Below are 19,360 nucleotides of genomic sequence, written 5' to 3' on the forward strand. Positions count from 1 at the left end.
TTGGAAACTACAAGATTTAGGTTTCCGTACTGATTAGAGACATTTCGAAACTCCTAGAAGAACTTAGTACAGTCTCGTTTGCACTTACAACCATTGCAAATCTTGTGGAGAAACAAATCAATAAGTTGACGTATTTTGCATAATTTCATTCAATATTATCAAATGGGATAGTGTTATGGTACAACTCATATATTTAGGAAACAAAGTCTTCAATGCTCACAGATCTGTTGTAAGAAAAATATGTGTTGCTCGCCCACGATTATCCTGTAGACATTTGTTTAAGGAGTCAAGCAGTTTGACTTCTGCTTCTATGTACATTCAATCCCCCACAAAGTTTATTCTAAATAATCCACTGCAGTTCAAAGCGAACAATTATGCACATAATTACAATACCAGAAGAAATAATGACATTCATTACTCCACATTAAGCTTGTCTTTAGCACCAAATGCGATGCACAATGTAGCTACCAAAATTTTTGATAACTTTCCCAGTGATATAAAATATCCTACAGACAGAAAATTAAATTAAAAAAACTGAGAAAGTTTCACCTTGACAATTTCTTCTATTGCGTACAAGAATTTCTAGTATTGTAACGTGTAAAAAGAGGTGCATGGGAATTAGTAACTCACATTTGTGTATCCAAAATAAAAAAATGGGCACTATGTAACCATATTTAAAATGAAATTTGTTATTTCAATGTAGAATAACTCGTTCCACATCATTACGATTTATCGTGCAAATTATCAATGGATCATGAAACTAGGAAACTAAACAGACGAGACCATAATCAAAGTGATTAAATAGAGTCCAAGGGTAATTACGCTTCCAAGTATAAGAGGAGGATGATGCCTAGGCCACAGAAGTAGAAGCAGTGAGGCAGGTGCCTATTTTAGTATCAGGTAGAGATCCATTACCTCGAAGTTACCATACAAGTCAAACAATAATATCAATGTCTTTTCTGTCAGAAGTGTAACTGTTTGTAAAATGATTAGCTCATCCAGATGATTTTTACTTTGCAATGTTTAAAAGAACCACTTATTATACGCTACCAACTTGGAAACCGTCGGTAAATTAGTAAATGGGGACTGTCGCATAAGTCGCAATGGCGTAAAAATTATCGAGACGTCTGCCTTGATTGACTTCATGTGACCAGCTGTGGATAAAGCTTTATTCGTGCTGTACAGTGCAGCAGGGCCCTGTTTTGTAAACACCGGAGCGAAAGTCGTGCGTTATCTTCAGCTCATCTGCTTTTCCAGGAGAGGAGGCTCCATCCCCTCCTGTCCACGCAGCCCACGTAGCCCCACGCCGCGACCACCTGTGGCTTACCACGCAAGCGACCCGTGGGAGGGCTGGCCACGCCTTGGACAAGCGACACGCTCGGCGTGTTCGCACTGGTAGCCCCAACTCTCAAGTAATTCCTCCAGCCAGTTCTAATTAGTATCCTACTGTGTTTCAAGCTACTACAGTGTTTGTCCATGGGCGGAAAATTACAGAGTGTTTTGAAGCTATTCTATCACGCTAACACAGGAGGTACACGACACCAAAACAAATATACACTACTGGCCATTAAAATTGCTACACCACGAAGATGACGCGCTACAGACGCGAAATTTAAGCGACAGAAGAAGATGCTGTGATATGCAAATGAGTAGATTTTCAGAGCATTCATACAATGTTGGCGCCGGTGGCGACACCTATAAAGTGCTGACATAAGGAAAGTTTCCGACCGATTTCTCATACACAAACAGCAGTTGACCGGCGTTGCCTGGTCTAACGGTGCTGTGATGCCTCGTGTAAGGAGGAGAAATGCGTACCAACACGTTTCCGACTTGGTAAAGGTCGGATTGTAGCCTATCGCGATTGCGGTTTATCGTATCGCGACATTGCTGCTTGCGTTGGTCCAAATCCAATGACTGTTAGCAGAATATGATGACAGGCATCTTATCCGCTTGGCTGTAACGGATCGTGCAGCCACGTCTCGATCCATGAGTCAACAGACAGTCTGCAAGACAACCACCGTCTGCACGAACAGTTCGACGACGTTTGCAGCAGCATGGGCTATCAGCTCGGAGACCATGGCTGCAGTTACCCTTGACGCTGCATCACAGACAGGAGCGCCTGCGATAGTGTACTCAACAACGAACCTGGGTGCACGAATGGCAAAACCTCATTTTTTTCGGATGAATCCAGGTTCTGTTTACAGCATCATGATGGTCGCATCCGTGTTTGGCGACATCGCGGTGAACGCAGATTGGAAGCGTGTATTCGTCATCGCTATACTAGCGTATCACCCGACGTGAAGGTAGGGCGTGCCATTGGTTACACGTCTCGGTCACCTCTTGTTCGCACTGACGGCACTTTGAACAGTGGACGGTACATTTCAGTTGTGTTACGACCCGTGGCTCTACCCTTCATTCGATCTCCTACATTTGAGCAGGATAATGCACGAGCGCATGTTACAGGTCCTGTACGGACCTTTCTGGATACAGAAAATGTTCGACTGCTGCCCTGGCCAGCACATTCTCCAGATCTCTCACCAACTGAAAACGTCTGGTCAATGGTGATCGAGCAACTGGCTCGTCACAATACGCCAGTCACTACTCTTGATGAACTGTAGTACCGTGTTAACGCTGCATGGGCAGCTGTACCTGTACACGCCATCCGAGCTCTGTTTGACTCAATGCCCAGGCGTATCAAGACCGTTATTACGTCCAGAGTTGGTTGTTCTGGGTACTTATTTCTCAGGATCTATGCACCCAAATTGCGTGAAAATGTAATCACAAGTCAGTTCTAGTATAATATATTTGTCCAATGTATACTTGTTTATCATCTGCATTTCTTCTTGGTGTAGCAATTTTAATGGCCAGTAGTGTATTTAGTTACGAACATGTGGTCTCTGAAGTCTACTTGTAACATGAGACATCATTTCGTTAGTGGTGCTGAAATAAACTGTTCTGTCGGTGTCGCTGACTGGGAATGTGTACTGATATTCAAAGCTGCTCTGTGTGCCGATGGCTGGCTCTGCTCTGAGGTCTGCTCGGAAACAAGCAGATTCATTGGACAACAACAGTGAATATGGAGAGCGGTTTACGTGTGGTGAAATGGCTGACATGCACCTGGTATACAGGTCTGTGAATGGGAACTGAAGAGCTGCAGTGAGGGAGTATCGACAGCGTTTTCACAGTCGACGAGTTCCACAACAACAAACATTCGGACGTCTGCATCATCTGCTACGTGGAGAAGACACTTTCTGTGCAAGTATGCATGGTACAGGTTGGAATCGAACAGTGCGAACTGGAAGACAAGATTCTGCCGCATGTTGAAGACACTCCAACTACAAGCAACCGACGTACTGCACACATCCTTGCCGTCAGACATAGCCTTGTGTGGAATGTGTTACATGAACAGCAGCTTCAGCGCGTGGCAGGACCAACAGAATTTCTCCAACGTGTACATTTCACACAATCGTTTTTTTACAACACACTACCCTGTACCATTTATTCCCGCCCGTGGTCCTGACCATCGACGAGGCTTTGTTTACTAGTGAAGGCTGTTTCAGTATCCATAATTCGCATGGTTGTGTTCCTATGAATTCGCGAGGTACTCGGCCTTGTGATCGTCAGCAGTAATTCAGTTTTAATGTGTAGGCCGGCCTTCTCCGTGATAAGTTGATTGAACCACGCATTCTTCCATTTCGTCTCAACGGACGGAGATTTCGCAGCTTCATTGAATACGTGTTGCCAGAGCTGCTGGAGGATGTACCTCTGGATGTTAGATGTAGGATGTACTTCCAGCACGATGGGACGCTAGCGCATTCTAGCATTGCTGTGTGGAATCACTTGACAGCCGCTATCTGGAAACTATGGATCGGCGGCGGAGGTCTGGCCACACAGCTCACATGGAGCCAGATGAAGCAGCTGATGTACGAAACCATTATGGAAACAGAAGAAGACATCTTAGCTACAATTGCCGCCGTCACTGGTACCGTTGGGGACATGCCAGGAATCTTCGAACGGACACGACGATGTAGTGCGTGCACGCAGGCCGATGGTGAATGCCATTACTGTAATTAGCATGCTAAACTACCTTCTGTGCAAATCGTTCCTAGCATCAGAAACTGTCGTCAGGGAACATGTTTAGCATATCTAAATATATTAATTTTGATGTTCTCTACCTCCTGCACTAATTTGAACGAAGAGAATTGGAACACCCAGTACAGTACCGTTTATCCATGATTTGGGTATGATTTTTACGTTTATTTTGTGTCTAAATATCTTTTTTGTCGTCACAGTCTTCTCCTACCAAAAGAGAGCAAAGTCTTTTGCGCTGATTGGGAATTATGTCAGTCCATCCTCTATGTGGTGACACTACATCCTCTTAGTATTGTTCCATAAAAAACGCACACTTTTTTCCTCACCCCCCCTTCCCCCACCACAGGTTATCACTCTCTCTCTCTCTCTCTCTCTCTCTCTCTCTCTCTCTCTCTCTCTTTCTCACACACACACACACACACACACACGAGAGACTACAAAGAAAAAATGTATATTCACAATCCGCAGCAGCCGGCCGCTGTGGCCGAGCGGTTCTAGGCTCTTCAGTCCAGAACCGCGGTGCTGCTACGGTCGCAGGTTCGACTCCTGCCTCGGGCATGGATATGTGTGATGTCCTTAGGTTTGTTAGGTTTAAATAGTCCTAAGTCTAGGGGAATGATTACCTCGGATGTTAAGTCCCACAGTGCTTAGAGCCATTTGAACCATTTAAATCGGCAACAATCAGAGTATATACAGGAAACAAACGAACAATGATAAAACACTGTGCTGAGCGCGCAACACGTAAAACTGCTGTAGTGTTTCTTTAGCGAAGTTTAGCAAACCGAAGGTGAAGTGGAAAAAACACACGTATGCAGTGGAATAAAAAGTAACTTCAAAAAATGGCAAAAAACTGCCAAAAGTAAACGTGCAACCAAGTTTCTTTCGACCTCAACCCCCGCTAACAACGAAGGGAAAAGCAATGGCTTGCAAAATACGTAAATCAGAAACAAAAACATCAAAAGTAATTTATTTGCCAGTTTTATAAAGTTTTTAATCTGTAAGATAAGGTTCCCAAATACGAGCCCTCTTTTTATTATCACTCGTAAATTCATCAAGATTCTATAAGAAAAAAATGAATGTGTCATTATACACCCAAGTATGTTTTCTATATGTGCCAATGTCAACTTTTGTAATAACTTTATGAAGAATATAAAAAATAACGATAATACAAAAATGTGACATTCCTTTATTTATGAGAAAGGTGATCCAAATATGGCCTCTCTGTATCAAAGGCACACGAAACTTCGACAGTTGGCAATCAAATCGCAAAACACATAAGAAGTTACAAAAATTAGTTAATACTAGAAAACTAACGTGTATTAAAATTCAAGTTTCAAACGAGCAGTGCAAATAAACGCAGTTTTAAGTGAAATTCGTCCACTGCATTTTTCACGGCTCCACAAAAAGCACTGTACGCACCGAATCCATTTTTGTTGGTTGTACTTCGAATATACACTCCTGGAAATGGAAAAAAGAACACATTGACACCGGTATGTCAGACCCACCATACTTGCTCCGGACACTGCGAGAGGGGTGTACAAGCAATGATCACACGCACGGCACAGCGGACACACCAGGAACCGCGGTGTTGGCCGTCGAATGGCGCTAGCTGCGCAGCATTTGTGCACCGCCGCCGTCAGTGTCAGCCACTTTGCCGTGGCATACGGAGCTCCATCGCAGTCTTTAACACTAGTAGCATGCCGCGACAGCGTGGACGTGAACCGTATGTGCAGTTGACGGACTTTGAGCGAGGGCGTATAGTGGGCATGCGGGAGGCCGGGTGGACGTACCGCCGAATTGCTCAACACGTGGGGCGTGAGGTCTTCACAGTACATCGATGTTGTCGCCAGTGGTCGGCGGAAGGTGCACTTGCCCGTCGACCTGCGACCGGACCGCAGCGACGCACGGATGCACGCCAAGACCGTAGGATCCTACGCAGTGCCGTAGGGGACTGCACCGCCACTTCCCAGCAAATTAGGGACACTGTTGCTCCTGGGGTATCGGCGAGGACCATTCGCAACCGTCTCTATGAAGCTGGGCTACGGTCCCGCACACCGTTAGGCCGTCTTCCGCTCACGCCCCAAAATCGTGCAGCCCGCCTCCAGTGGTGTCGCGACAGGCGTGAATGGAGGGACGAATGGAGACGTGTCGTCTTCAGCGATGAGAGTCGCTTCTGCCTTGGTGCCAATGATGGTCGTATGCGTGTTTGGCGCCGTGCAGGTGAGCGCCACGATCCGGACTGCATACGACCGAGGCACACAGGGCCAACACCCGGCATCATGGTGTGGGGAGCGATCTCCTACTCTGGCTGTACACCTCTGGTGATCGTCGAGGGGACACTGAATAGTGCACGGTACATCCAAACCGTCATCGAACCCATCGTTCTACCATTCCTAGACCGGCAAGGGAACTTGCTGTTCCAACAGGACAATGCACGTCTGCATGTATCCCGTGCCACCCAACGTGCTCTAGAAGGTGTAAGTCAACTACCCTGGTCAGGAAGATCTCCGAATCTGTCCCCCATTGAGCATGTTTGGGACTGGATGAAGGGTCGTCTCACGCGGTCTGCACGTCCAGCACGAACGCTGGTCCAACTGAGGTGCCAGGTGGAAATGGAATGGCAAGCCGTTCCACAGGACTACATCCAGCATCTCTACGATCGTCTCCATGGGAGAATAGCAGAATGCATTGCTGAGAAAGGTGAATATACACTGTACTAGTGCCGACATTGTGCATGCTCTGTTGCCTGTGTCTATGTGCCTGTGGTTGTGACAGTGTGATCATGTGATGTATCTGACCCCAGTAATGTGTCAATAAAGTTTCCCCTTCCTGGGACAATGAATTCACGGTGTTCTTATTTCAATTTCCAGGAGTGTAGTTTGTAGCACGCTGGACATTTCACATCTCCACCGCCGTCATTTTCGTCACTAACATCTACTTCATCAGAATGTGAATCTAAATCTTGATCAGCAACAGAATCTCCAGAGGATTCAGAGGAAGAAACTTTTTTTCCCCCTTCGGTTTACTCAACCTGTCTTCTTTCTCGCAGCTGATTCCTCCTTGTCTTGCTTCCTTTGATGTGCCTTCACAATCATATTTTTGTGAGGTGAGCCTGTGGTAAGGGTAGCTGAACCTCGACGGATGGCAATGCTTGGTTGATGACCGCCACAGATCGAATTACCTTAAGTTTTTGTGTGACCATCCTTTTGGCAGGAGGTCTTTGTGACCACGGCCGTTTACTGTCGTGAGAAAATAAAACGCCTACAGCGTTTATTTTTTTGTTGCAACCAGTTTCGGCGCTTCAATACGCCATCTTCAGAGGGAACAGGTTGATACCATCGCTATATATATCGCATCAGTGGCCAGCATAACTGTATATGTAGACAACTTGAAAACTTATTAGTCAACACTATAACCACCAACTCCATAACCGTATGTGACATGGTGCGATTATCAACTTCTGGAGCAGGGTCTGGTTCCATAAAATGTGAGTCGGAGATAATTTCATCAATGGGGAAATTCCTGTGGATCTAAACCCATTAATAGCCATTGACATTTTTGCAGCTCTTATGTAAGCACGCCCAGTCAGAGCAGCTATTTGGTAATGGGTAACAACTCGGTTTTCATGAGCATCCAACCACTTTCAAATTCTAGCGCATAGTATGGTTTCAATGGCAACATAAAAGAAACGTCCAATTGTTGCATTTTATCAGTGCAGTGCGGAGGCAGGCAAACTATGGAAACATCATAATCTCGGCGAAGCAGAATAACGTCCTTGTTACGAGTGTGCGTGATGTGGCCATCTAAAATCAGGAGCCCTGGATCGTTTGACCATGTTGATGAAGTGCTGGAACCATTTCGTGAACAAGTCCAGCTGTATACATCCAGAAGGATGAGTTGCCCCGATTGTACCTGCAGGAGCTCCGTCTAGTAGTTCTGCTCTGAAGTTCTTGCGTGGGAAAATCATCATTGGCGGAATAAACCGTCCAGATGCGGACATGTCCGCTACAAGAGTTACAAGTGAACCACGTTCAGCAGAAGACAATGGGTGAACTTGACCTTTGCCTTTTACAGCAACAGTTTTTCTACATGTATGTTGAACTATCGTCTACCCTGTTTCATCAACATTAAATATTTTCAGGATTGTTTTTATTTTTCCCTCTCCAGTTTTAGAGCGGAAAAAAATTTGTCCACGATCTGCTTCGAAAACCCCTGGATTCTAGCAGCTGCGGTGTTCTGAAGGAGATATCTGGGTGGCGTCTCATGAACAGTTGCAACAATTTCTTGTCTGCGAGTCCTTGTCGAGACGTAAAAGGATGCTCAATATTGGTCCACTAAATTTCGAGAGAACTGCCGGATGTTCGTAACTTCCTGCCACAATATTTGGGCACAGAGTCTTCTGGCCATCTTCAGGTGATACTGGTGAAAACTCCCTGAGCTCTGGTATTTAAGGCCCCGCCGGCACAAGCGCGGTGGATTTACTCGGTGTTGCGCGTGCGCTACCTGAGCGCGTTCGGTTCTGCTGTGCCGCGCGCCCTTCGTGGTGAAAACTCGCCACATCGATATCAATTCGATTGTCTTCTCGCTGTTCTATCACAGAACTACGCTGGCTACGAAGAACACGAAGTTTTTCAACGACTGGATTCCCTGCTGAACTCAGTTAAAAACCGTCGTCTCTATTAATAAGAGCCTCACTGGCAGACAGTCGTATTTCCACGGATTCATTAATAATAGAACTCCGAAAGTTACACGTATGGGCCTTAATTTTTGTCTCACTGTAAATCATTACGCGACCAGTGGAAATACAGTGTTCGGCGGTGGCAGACTTACAAGGTTGAACATCATCAGTAGCATACTCGCCTCCTTCCTTCGCTCCGAAAAGAAAACACAAGATTCCGGACTATCACAGAGAAAGCATCTTAGTTCACGCACTCTTTGTAGCTCACCAGTACTCTCTGAAGAAGTTTACAGTAATACCGCATGATTGCGCCATTTGTTGGAGAGTTTATATAGGGTGGCCATATTTAGATAAGGAGCGTTATTCGGGGATCTTACGTGAAAGACCAAAACGTAGGTATATTTTATGTATCTATATTTCCAGAACAACAACAGAAAATGCTTTATAAATAAAAGCGACACTCTTCTGGTCAAAATAATCTTTAACTGCCACATGTTCAACATGTAAAAAAAGGCTGGTCATAACAGCTGCGTAAGATAGCCACAAAAACAGATATTCATGTATCATTGTGCTCTATGTGTATAATTAATAATTATTTAATTGTTCATGTTTCTGTTTTGAGCAGGGAAGCGCCAGAAAAATGGAATAAACATTGGAGACTTTATTAGACCATGGTAACATTACCCATAGATAAAATTATAAGTGACGATTACGATGACGACGATGATAACTTGCTAAGTGGTCTCGGACTGTCCATTGTCATGTTGACGAGGACACTCCTAATTAATTGATCTCGTGCTGTTTCCCGAAGATATTTAATAATGCGACCAACTGCTTCCCTACTTCCATCAATCCATCTCGTTCTTGGCCGTTCTATCTCCTTTTGTTCATCGACAGGTTCAAATGTACATCCTTCCACGAATAGTTTTTATACTGAAATTGGATGGAGTATAGATCCGTATCTCATTTCTCGTCTAGACCTTTCAAAATCATTTTAAGCCAGCTCTTGGGGCACTTGTTCGTCTGTTCACTAGGCCTACATATAGAGCAAACAGAGGGTACTGAGTACTAGCACTGATCTCACAAGTATCTATAATGCTTGTCTGAAACTTACCTATTTCCCCTCGACGTGCAAAACCGCCGAAGTCATTTCTCTTGCTAAAACTGTCATCCTATCTCCCTGCTTACAGGCTGTGGCAAAATCCTGGAACTAACAATCCTCATTAACACACCCGTATATTCCTCTCAGGCAGAACATCTTGATGAGGAAGCTGTTTGGTTTCAGCGTAGAGTATTCTACAGTCCAGCAATTCTGCTCTTGGGTGAGATTATCTGATTGATTAGGGGAAAGAAAGAAACAGTAGCAGGAGTATTCCTGGGTACAGAAAAAATATTTGACGGTATGTTGGTCTTATTTACAAACTAGATCGACCTGAGCACGTGATCTGGACAGTATACTTCTTTCTGACGAAGCGTCGCTTCTTCTCTGGTGTTATAATAACAAGACTGAAGAATGGAAACGTTCGTCTCACAATTTTGTGTAAACCACTGACGATCGAAAGTAATAAGGCATCACACATCAAAAAAAGTTTCGCATGACCTCGTTTCAGTGAGTTCCGAAACATGTACAGAAAATTGGAATAGAGATCAACATAAACATCATTTCCGCCCTTTTTATTGCTCATGAAGACCACACATTGCAAATTGTACCACCATACAGCGAGACCTTCAGAGGTGGTGGTCCAGACTGCAGTACCTCTTGCTCTGATGCATGCCTGTGTTCGTCGTGGCATACTATCCACGAGTTCATCAAGGCACAGTTGGTCCAGATTGTCCCACTCCTCAACGGCGATTTGGCGTAGAGCCTTCAGAATGGTTGGTGGGTCAAGTCATTAAGAAATAGCCCTTTTCAATCTATCCCAGACAAGTTCGACGGGGTTCATGACTGGAGAACTTGCTGGCAACTCTAGTCGAGCGATGTCGTTTTCACGAAGGAAGTAATTCAGAAGATGTGCAGGATGGTGGCGCGAATTGTCGTCCACGAAGAAGAATGCCTCGCCAATATGCTGCCGATAGGGTTGCACTATCGTCTGAAGGATGTCATTCATGTGTCGTACAGCCTTTACGGCGCCTTCCATGACCACCATCGGCGTGCGTCGGCCCCACATAATACCACCCCAAAAACAGCAGGGAACGTTCATCTTGCTGCACTCGCTGGACAGGGTGTCTAAGGCGTTAAGCCTGACCGGGTTGGCTCCAAACACGTCTCTTACGTTTGTCTGGTTGAAGGCATATGCGACGCTCATCGGTGAAGAGAATGTGATGCCAATCCTGAGCGATCCATTCGGCGTGCTGTTGGGCCCATCTGTACCACGCTGCATGGAGTCGTGGTTGCCAAGATGGTCCTCGCCATGGACGTCGGGAGTGAATTTGCGCATCTTGCAGCCTATTGCCCACAGTTTCAGTCGTAACACGACGTTCTGTGGGTACACGAAGAGCATTATTCAACGTGGTGGCATTGCTGTAAGGATTTCTCCGAGCCGCAATCATAGGTAGCGGTCATCCACTGCAGTAGTAGCCCTTGGGCGGCCTGAGCGAGGCATGCCATCGACAGTTACTGTACCTCTGTGTCTCCTCCATGTCCGAACAACATCGCTTTGGTTCACTTCGAGACGTCTGGACAGTTCCCTTGTTGAGAGCCCTTCCTGGCACAAAGTAACAATGCGGGCGCGATCCAACTGCGGTATTGACCATCTAGACATGGTTGAACTACAGACAACACGAGTCGTGTACCTCCTTCCTGGTGGAATGACGGGAACTGATCGGTTGTCGGATCCTCTCCACGTAATAGGCGCTGCTCATGCATGCTTGTTTCCATCTTTGGGAAGGTTTAGTGACAACTCTGAACAGCCAAAGGGACTGTGTCTGTGATACAATGTCCACAGTCAACGTCCATCTTCGCGAGTTCTCGGAAGCAGAGTGGTGCAAAACTTCTTTTGATGTTTGTGTATGGATGAAGTCATTCCACGTTAAGTCGTCCTGCTGTAGTCAGGAAACAAGTGATTCTGACCACGTAGCTAAGAATGGATCTAGAAAGAGCCCCTTTATCACCGTGCAAGGACTTTGCTGAGGAGCTGCCGCCGTGTCAGCTAATGCGACTGCAACTGATGGCGCTGCGGGCTACAGCGGGGCCAGATGTCAATTCGCCCACCTCGGCATCTCCCTCGCATTACCGCTATCTGCCGTCGATCTTAGCCGTAAAGCGGCCTGCCGTGCCGTAAAACAACCCGCCTAACCATTATCTGCTGCCTAACTGCGCTTCATGAGAATCGAAAGCCTAATGTACGTTTTACACATTCATTACAGTCACAAAGCTGTTTGTTGGTGGCGCTGTTAACATCACAATATGCGCGATGAAGGTGCAGAGAACGAAAGAAAGTAGGGAAGAAAAAGATATTGCTTGTCACAACCAGACTTGCTCGAAAAGTAATGCCTCCTGTTTTACTGTATACGAACACTAAATTGCAGCTCGAGTTTCATCAAGTAGCTCAAGAGGCTAAACTTTTCCAGCACGAGCTTTAATATCGATTGCTATCAGAATAAAGAAAGATCGATAAAATGGACTCTGGCACTTAAGCGAATATAACGTCCCATATCGACTCCCCATCCGACACAAATTCTCAAACTGTCATGTGGAAGTGGCACTCCCATCCATTAGTCTCACTGCCCGTGACATTCGTTACGTCCCAAAGGCGTTCAGAAGACACTGTGCATCTCCACTGAAAGTACCTACAGACGTCGTCGCTCATAAATATACGAGGGTTATTCGGAAAGTAAGGAACGATCGGCCGCGAAATGGAAACCACAGTGAAAGTCCGATGACGTTTTGCTCAGGTGTGTTGGGCAGTGTCTCTACTATGACCGTCGATCACGTTAAATATTTTTTTTTTTTTTTTTTAGTTCTGAGCACATAGGGAGCGCATGAAGATACCTGGAACAATAGTGTCTCCCACCAAGTACGAGGGCCTGGTGAGAAATTTCACCTGAAGCTATGCAGCCAGCATTACATAACTGTCACGCGGTTTCTTCTTCAAGGCAATTCTCAAAGCAATGAAGATGCTTCTGCATCGTTTTCAATTGGAAATCTTTGATTACCCACGATACTGCCTGTACTTGTCTCTCTCTGAGTTTCATCTCTACTCACATGAACCGCTGGCTATGAAGACAACATTTTGGCAGAGACAACGAGCTGTAGGCCAGCGTACGGAATTGACGGAAAGCACTGGCGGCTGCCTTCTATAACGGCGGTATCGGAAAGTTAGTACAACGCTACGACAAACATCTAAGTCGGATCGGCGACTATGGAGATAAGTAGCTGGAAGTTGTAGCAAACTGATGCAAATAAAACAGGTTTATTTTCACTGTGGTTCCCGGGTAGCCCTCGTATATGTAGTGTCTGTTCTGACATACACATCCGATAGAGCAGACATCACATGCCAATATCAATACGACAGAGAATGTTTCAGGAAGTCTATTACTTGTTCTCAGATGACAGGAGCAGTTGTGAAGAGGTTACAGTGTGCTTTTTGCACAACACAACACGGCGTGGCTCCCTTGTAGTGGTGAGACGTGGTCGACTGAAAGCTTCACGATGATACGCCTGCTCTGACGTTCCTACGCAGACCACCATCACGCCACTGTTACATCAGTTCCTCCATACATGCGTATAGTGCACGACATCACCGCATCGTTCACGGTGATCATTCATCTGACGCTGTTCACGCCCTTTAAATTCCCTATCAGGCATCGTAACGACACTAAAAACGAGCAACACTAATCCAGCCTGGTGTAGTGATTCATATGCCAGTCAATGGTGTGTATCTACATGTAGATCATCATCATACTCTGCAAGCCACCAAACCGTGTATGGTACTCCTGGTACCACTAACTGATCCCCCCTACTCTGTTCCATACGCGAATGACGCCTGGGGATAATGATTGTATGTAAAACTTTTTATTAGTTCTAATTTCCCGAATTTTCTTTTCATGGTCATTACAAGAGATGTACATGGGAGTAGTAATATGTTGTCCCTCTATTCCTGGAAAATGCTCTCTCGAAATTTCAGCACTGAATCTCTCTAGTGCACAACGCTCCTCTTATTGGAGTTTGCTGAACATCTCTGTAAATCTCTCGCGCTGACTAAACGATCCCGTGACGAAACGTCCCACTCTTAATTGGGTCTTGTCTACTTCTTCTGTTAGTGCAACCTGATAAAGATTCCATATTGATGAATAATAGTCAAGAATAGGACGAATAAGCGTCTTATAAGACACTTCCATCGTGGATGAGTAACATTTCCTTAGGATTCTCCCTCCGAATATCAGTGTGGCATCTGCTTTTCCTACTACGAGAGCTATTTGGAAAGGAAGGTTCGATGGGGTGCGAAATAGAAACCATAGTGAAAATCCGATGAAGCTTTGCACAGATGCAGTGCCTCTAGTATGTCCGTCGATCGCGTCATGTTCTGAGCCCACAGTGAGCACGTAAAGATGCTTAGAACAGTAGTATATAGCGCCAAGTACGAGGGCCTGGGGTGAGATTTCGCCTGATGTCATGCAGCCCACAAAACATAGCTGTTATGCGTTTCCTCCTGCATAACAAGTCTCGGCCGCACTCTGAAGCGGCATTGAAGATGCTCCTGCAGCGTTTTCAATGGGAAGTCTAATTCAGCGGTGCTCTACAGGTCATTCTGCAAATAGGTATTGTCTTCTGGCGTAGACAACTACGTCACCTGCGAAAAGAGTTACAGAGCATACGACTATTTCTACTACATCATTTATATACATCGTAAACAATAACGGTCCTACACAACCTTCCTTGGAGAACTGCGCTAATTACTTTTACATCTGTCGATTTTATTCCGTCAAGAGCGACTCGTCGAGTTCTATCTCCCAGGAAATCTTGACTCCAGTACAAATCTGGTCCGATAGTCCATAAGCTTGCAACAGCAGTGCTGGATGGTGTGAAACGCCTTCTTGAAGGAACACGGCATCAGCCTACGGCTCTATGGATCTCATGGAGAAACAGAGAAAGCTGACTTTCGCAGTGTCTCTTTGTGGAATCCATGCTGATTTTTACTTATACGAAATAGTATTGACATCGAAGCATGTCCCATGTGTTTGGGACCTACCTCCGTCAGGCAGAGTGGTTCCAGAACCTGGGTTCGGAGCATGATTCTTTGAGGATTTCCTTCATTGTCTGATGGACAGTCCTGGAAACCCCTCCCCAATATTCCCCATTGGGAACCACACAGCGCCAGAGCTAGAACGCTGGAATTTGGCTGGGAAGAGCCGAGATCTGTCGTGTACGAGAAGTGGTAGAAGTGCAGAGTGCGTACTCACTGTGCGGCGCCGGCTGGCTACATGGTGGGCGGTCGCGACTGCGGCGGAGACTCGGGCGACGGCGGCACGGTGAAGGGCAGCGGCGGCCCCATGTGCAGCGGCGGCGGGAAGACGGCGGGCGGCGTGTGCGGCGGGTACATGGCCGTGTGCGGCAGGTACGGGCCCGCAGACAGGTAGTACGACGACGGGTGGTGCAGGTACATGCGCGCCGCCTCGCGGATCGCCATCGAGCGCAGCTCCTCCTGCGCTGTGGGCACGCGGCAGTCAGGGCGCGCTACTCGCGGGCGGCTGAGGCGAGCGTACTTACCGTGGCTGCAATCCACCTGCTGTCTGGCCGGAGCGTGGCTTTTGTACTCGAATGTGGTGCGTACCAGAAAAGATATCAGCTGCTCCTTCGTCTGTGCATGTTTCAAGGGGAGCTCTGTACCAAAGTAGCTGTGCAACCACACCTGTTACCGGTGGTAAAACCTTACGAGTCGTCAGGGAGCGTCGTACTCCTCTTCAGACTTCCACAGTACTCTACCTTGCGATCCCTCTGCTGATGTCTTCTTCGAGACTCGACTGATGTCCCTCGAAGGCTGAACACTGTCGAACGACTGTCCTGCGTTTACTTGCGAAAGGCTATTTCACAATGATTTTACTGAGAAGGGAGTACTGAATAAAAATTTTGAGTCTGTTATTGGTGGGTCGTCACTGGGTAAATATTGGTAGCAGATACAGAAAGATAAGGGGGAACCAAAATATTATTGATTTCGTATCACCTAGGTGGTGATAGACTAGTTGTTGACTTTCGTGGTAGCAGATGAAAGTGAGATCACTGGAGGTAAATTTGCTCGAGATATATGCGTCTCCATCGAACTATGCGTGCAGTCGAGTTATTTTAAAACCGAAAAATATATCAGTACACAGTTACGTAATGCGGAATCTATCACAAGAAGCTACAAAAGAGCGACAGGCCTTTGTACACTGAAGAGCCAAAGAAACTGGTACACCTGCTCAGTATCGTGCAAGGTCACCGAGAGCACGCGGAAGTGCCGCAACACAACGTGCCATGACTCGATTAATACCTGAAGTAGAACTGGAGCAAACTGACATCATGAATCCCGCAGCGCTGTCCATAAATCCGTAAGAGGACGAGGGGATGGAGGTCTCTTCTGAACAGCGCGCTGCTAGGCAAACCAGGTATGCTCAATAATGTCATGCCTAGGAAGTTTGATGCCCACCGGAAGTGTTTAAATTCAGAAGAGAGCTTCTGGAGCTACTCTGTAGCAATTCTGGATGTGTGGGGTGCCGCGTTGTGCTGCTGGAATTGCCCAAGTCCGTGGGAATGCATCGGTATGAATCGATGCAGCTGATCACGTGGGATGCTTACGTATGTGTGACCTCTCAGAGTCGTACCTAGAGGTGTCAGAGGTCCCATATCACTCCAACTCCACACGCCCCACACCACCACAGAGCCTTCACAAGCTTTAACAGTACCCCACAGACATACAGGGCACTTGGATTCATGAGGTTGTCTCCATACGCATACACATCCGTCCGCATGATACAATTCGAAACGAGGCGGGTCCGATCAGGCAACATGTTCCCAGTCATCAACCGTCCTATGTCGGTGTTGACGCGCCCAAGCGAAGCGTAAAGCTTTGTGTCGTGCAGCCATCAAGGGTACACGAGTGGGCCTTCGGCTCCGAAAGCCCATATCGATGATGTTTCGTTGAATGGTTCGCACCCTGAAACTTGTTGATGGCCCTTCATTGACATGTGCAGCAATTTGAGGAAGGGTTCCACTTCTGTCACGTTGAACGATTCTCTTCAATCGTCCTTGAGCCCGTTCCTGCAGGATCTTTTTCCTGCCGCAGCGATCTTGGAGATGTGACGTTTTACCAGATTCCTGATATCCGCGGTACACTCGTGAAATGGTCGCACGGGAAAATCCCGACTTCGTCGCTAGCTCGAAGATGCTGTGTCCTACCACTCGTGCGCCGACTATGGCACCACGTTCAAACTCACTTAAATCATGATAACCTGCCATTGAAGCAGCAGTAACCGATCTAAAAACTGTGCTGGACGTTTGGTGTCTTACATAGGCGTTGCCGACCGCAGCGCCGTATGCTGCCTGTTTACATATCTCTGTGGTTAAATACGCACGCCTATACCACTTTCTTTCTCGCTTCAGTGTAAATGGAGGCGGTGAGCATTGTTGAGAAGTTGTACTAGAGGCAGACTGTGTCGGTCAAGAGAGCTTCGAACGTGGGATAATTACTGTATGTCAGGTGAGTAACAATCACATCAGAGAAAGATTCAATGATTCCAAAGCTATCAAAGTCGACAGTTCGATTGTGGAATGGACACTTGAAGTATCTAACATAGGTAAACGAAGAGCACGCAGACCTTATATACCGGCGTACAGAGACCGTGGAGGCTGGTTGCAAGACCTCGCATGACATCAGTGGAATGCATTGCTCGTGAGCTCTAAAGTGCTATCAACAATCTAGGTAACACAGTCACTGTGCGTAGAAACTTAAAAAGAATAAGGTACAATGCTTGAGCAACTCTTTATAAGTCACACATATCTGTAGTAAGTGCGAAATGACGCTTGAATTCCTGTTAAGGGCGACGCCACCCAGTGAATGACTGTAATGAATGATTTGGAGCTATGAATCACGCTATACCCTGTGGCAATCCGATGGAAGGGTTTGGGTTCGCGAGTTCCTGCAGACCGTTACCTGCCATCATGGGTATCGCCAACAGTGACCTACTGAGGACATGGTGTTACGTTATGGAGCTTAGGGTGTGGTCCCAGTATTGTACTTAACAAAAAGCTAAGTGCGGAAGGATATGAACCCATTTTAGAGCATTGTGCAGTGCTTACAACAAAGGGACAATTCTGAGTCGGTAATGGTTTGTATCAGCATGACAACACGCTCGGTCTTAAACTAAACTCTGTCTGGCAGCGGTTTGTGGACTGGCCTGCCCAGAGTCTCGACCGGTACCGAGTGGAAGATCTTTAGGATGAGTTAGAAGGCTGACTTCGCTGCAGACCCCAGAGTCCAACATCACTACCTTTGCTGATTTCTGCTCTTGCGGAAGAATCGGTTGTAGTTCGTTTACAGACATTCAGACAGCTCGTTGAAAGTGTCTCCAGCAGAGTTCGAACCACCGCAAAGGCGAAGCCTGGACACACTCCATATTTATGTCCACTAATAGGTTTCCGAGCTAATAGCCTTGCCGCAGTGGTAATACCCGTTCAAATCATATCATCTAAGTTAAGCACTGTCGGGCTGGACTAGCACTTGGATGGGTGACCATCTGATCTGCCAAGCGCTGTCGGCAAGCGGGGTGCACTCAGCCCTTGTGAGACAAACTGAGGAGCTACTTGACTGACAAGTAGCGGCACCGGTCACGAAAACTGACGACGGCAGCGAGAGCGGTGTGCTGACCACAAGGCCCTCCGTATCCGCAACCAGTGACGCCTCTGGGCTGAGAGGATGACACGGCGGTGGGTCGGTACCGTTGGGTCTTTCAAGGACTGTTCGGACGGAGAATAGGTTTCCGGATTATTTTGAGCAGATGGTGTACAAACAAGAATTTCAGTGTACGATGTGAGTGGGTTGTTACGGGCTCTCTTTTGTAGCGCGCAACAGCTGACATTTTTAGGGAACATTTCGAACGAAAGGCATTAAGTATTGCGGAACTAAAACCCTGTTTCTAGCTCCGCTATTGGGATGACGCGTTTGTTGTATGGCCACACACTAGGGAAAAACTACTTAAGTTTTACTGTTTTCTGTATGTTCATCCGAAAATCAGCTTCAGCATGGAAATGAAGAACAGGTACTGCTTGATCTGCAGAAGAGGTTTCAATAACCAACGGCGCAGAGTTCATAGGAAGCCTACCAACACAAATAGGTATTCAGACGCCGCCTCGCACCACTGCCAAGCCGAGAAGTACGACAGTCTTAATACCCTTGTGTCTGCGGCATCAGTGATAATAAAGAGGTTGCCATCAGAAATAGATTTTTTTAGGGAAACTCTTATAGCCAACGGCTATGTTGATCTATCCATAAACAAGGCTTTCAAGCAATAATATAAACAAGTAACGAGGGACCTCCCGCAGATTCTGTAAGGTTATTGTTTGTCACTATAGTAACCAATTGCATAGATAGAAACCTTCGGAAAAATGATATACAG

General features: G+C 46.5%; 1 protein-coding gene across 4 annotated transcripts in view; it reads right to left on the bottom strand.

The window, feature by feature from the left end:
• Positions 1 to 19,360, bottom strand: part of LOC126349000 (doublesex and mab-3 related transcription factor 3-like) — a 739,204-nt gene that overhangs the window by 165,342 nt on the left and 554,502 nt on the right. For 2 of the 4 annotated variants that reach the window (XM_050002402.1, XM_050002401.1), the window contains one exon: positions 15,173 to 15,419. In XM_050002402.1, the coding sequence (XP_049858359.1) occupies positions 15,190 to 15,419 (230 nt within the window). In that variant the 3' untranslated portion in view covers positions 15,173 to 15,189. Of the gene's footprint in view, positions 1 to 15,172; positions 15,420 to 19,360 lie in introns of those variants that run through there. The other 2 variants (XR_007565177.1, XR_007565178.1) reach the window with 1 other exon arrangement.

The sequence above is a fragment of the Schistocerca gregaria genome, chromosome 1, assembly GCF_023897955.1.
Source record: "Schistocerca gregaria isolate iqSchGreg1 chromosome 1, iqSchGreg1.2, whole genome shotgun sequence".
NCBI lineage: Eukaryota > Metazoa > Arthropoda > Insecta > Orthoptera > Acrididae > Schistocerca > Schistocerca gregaria.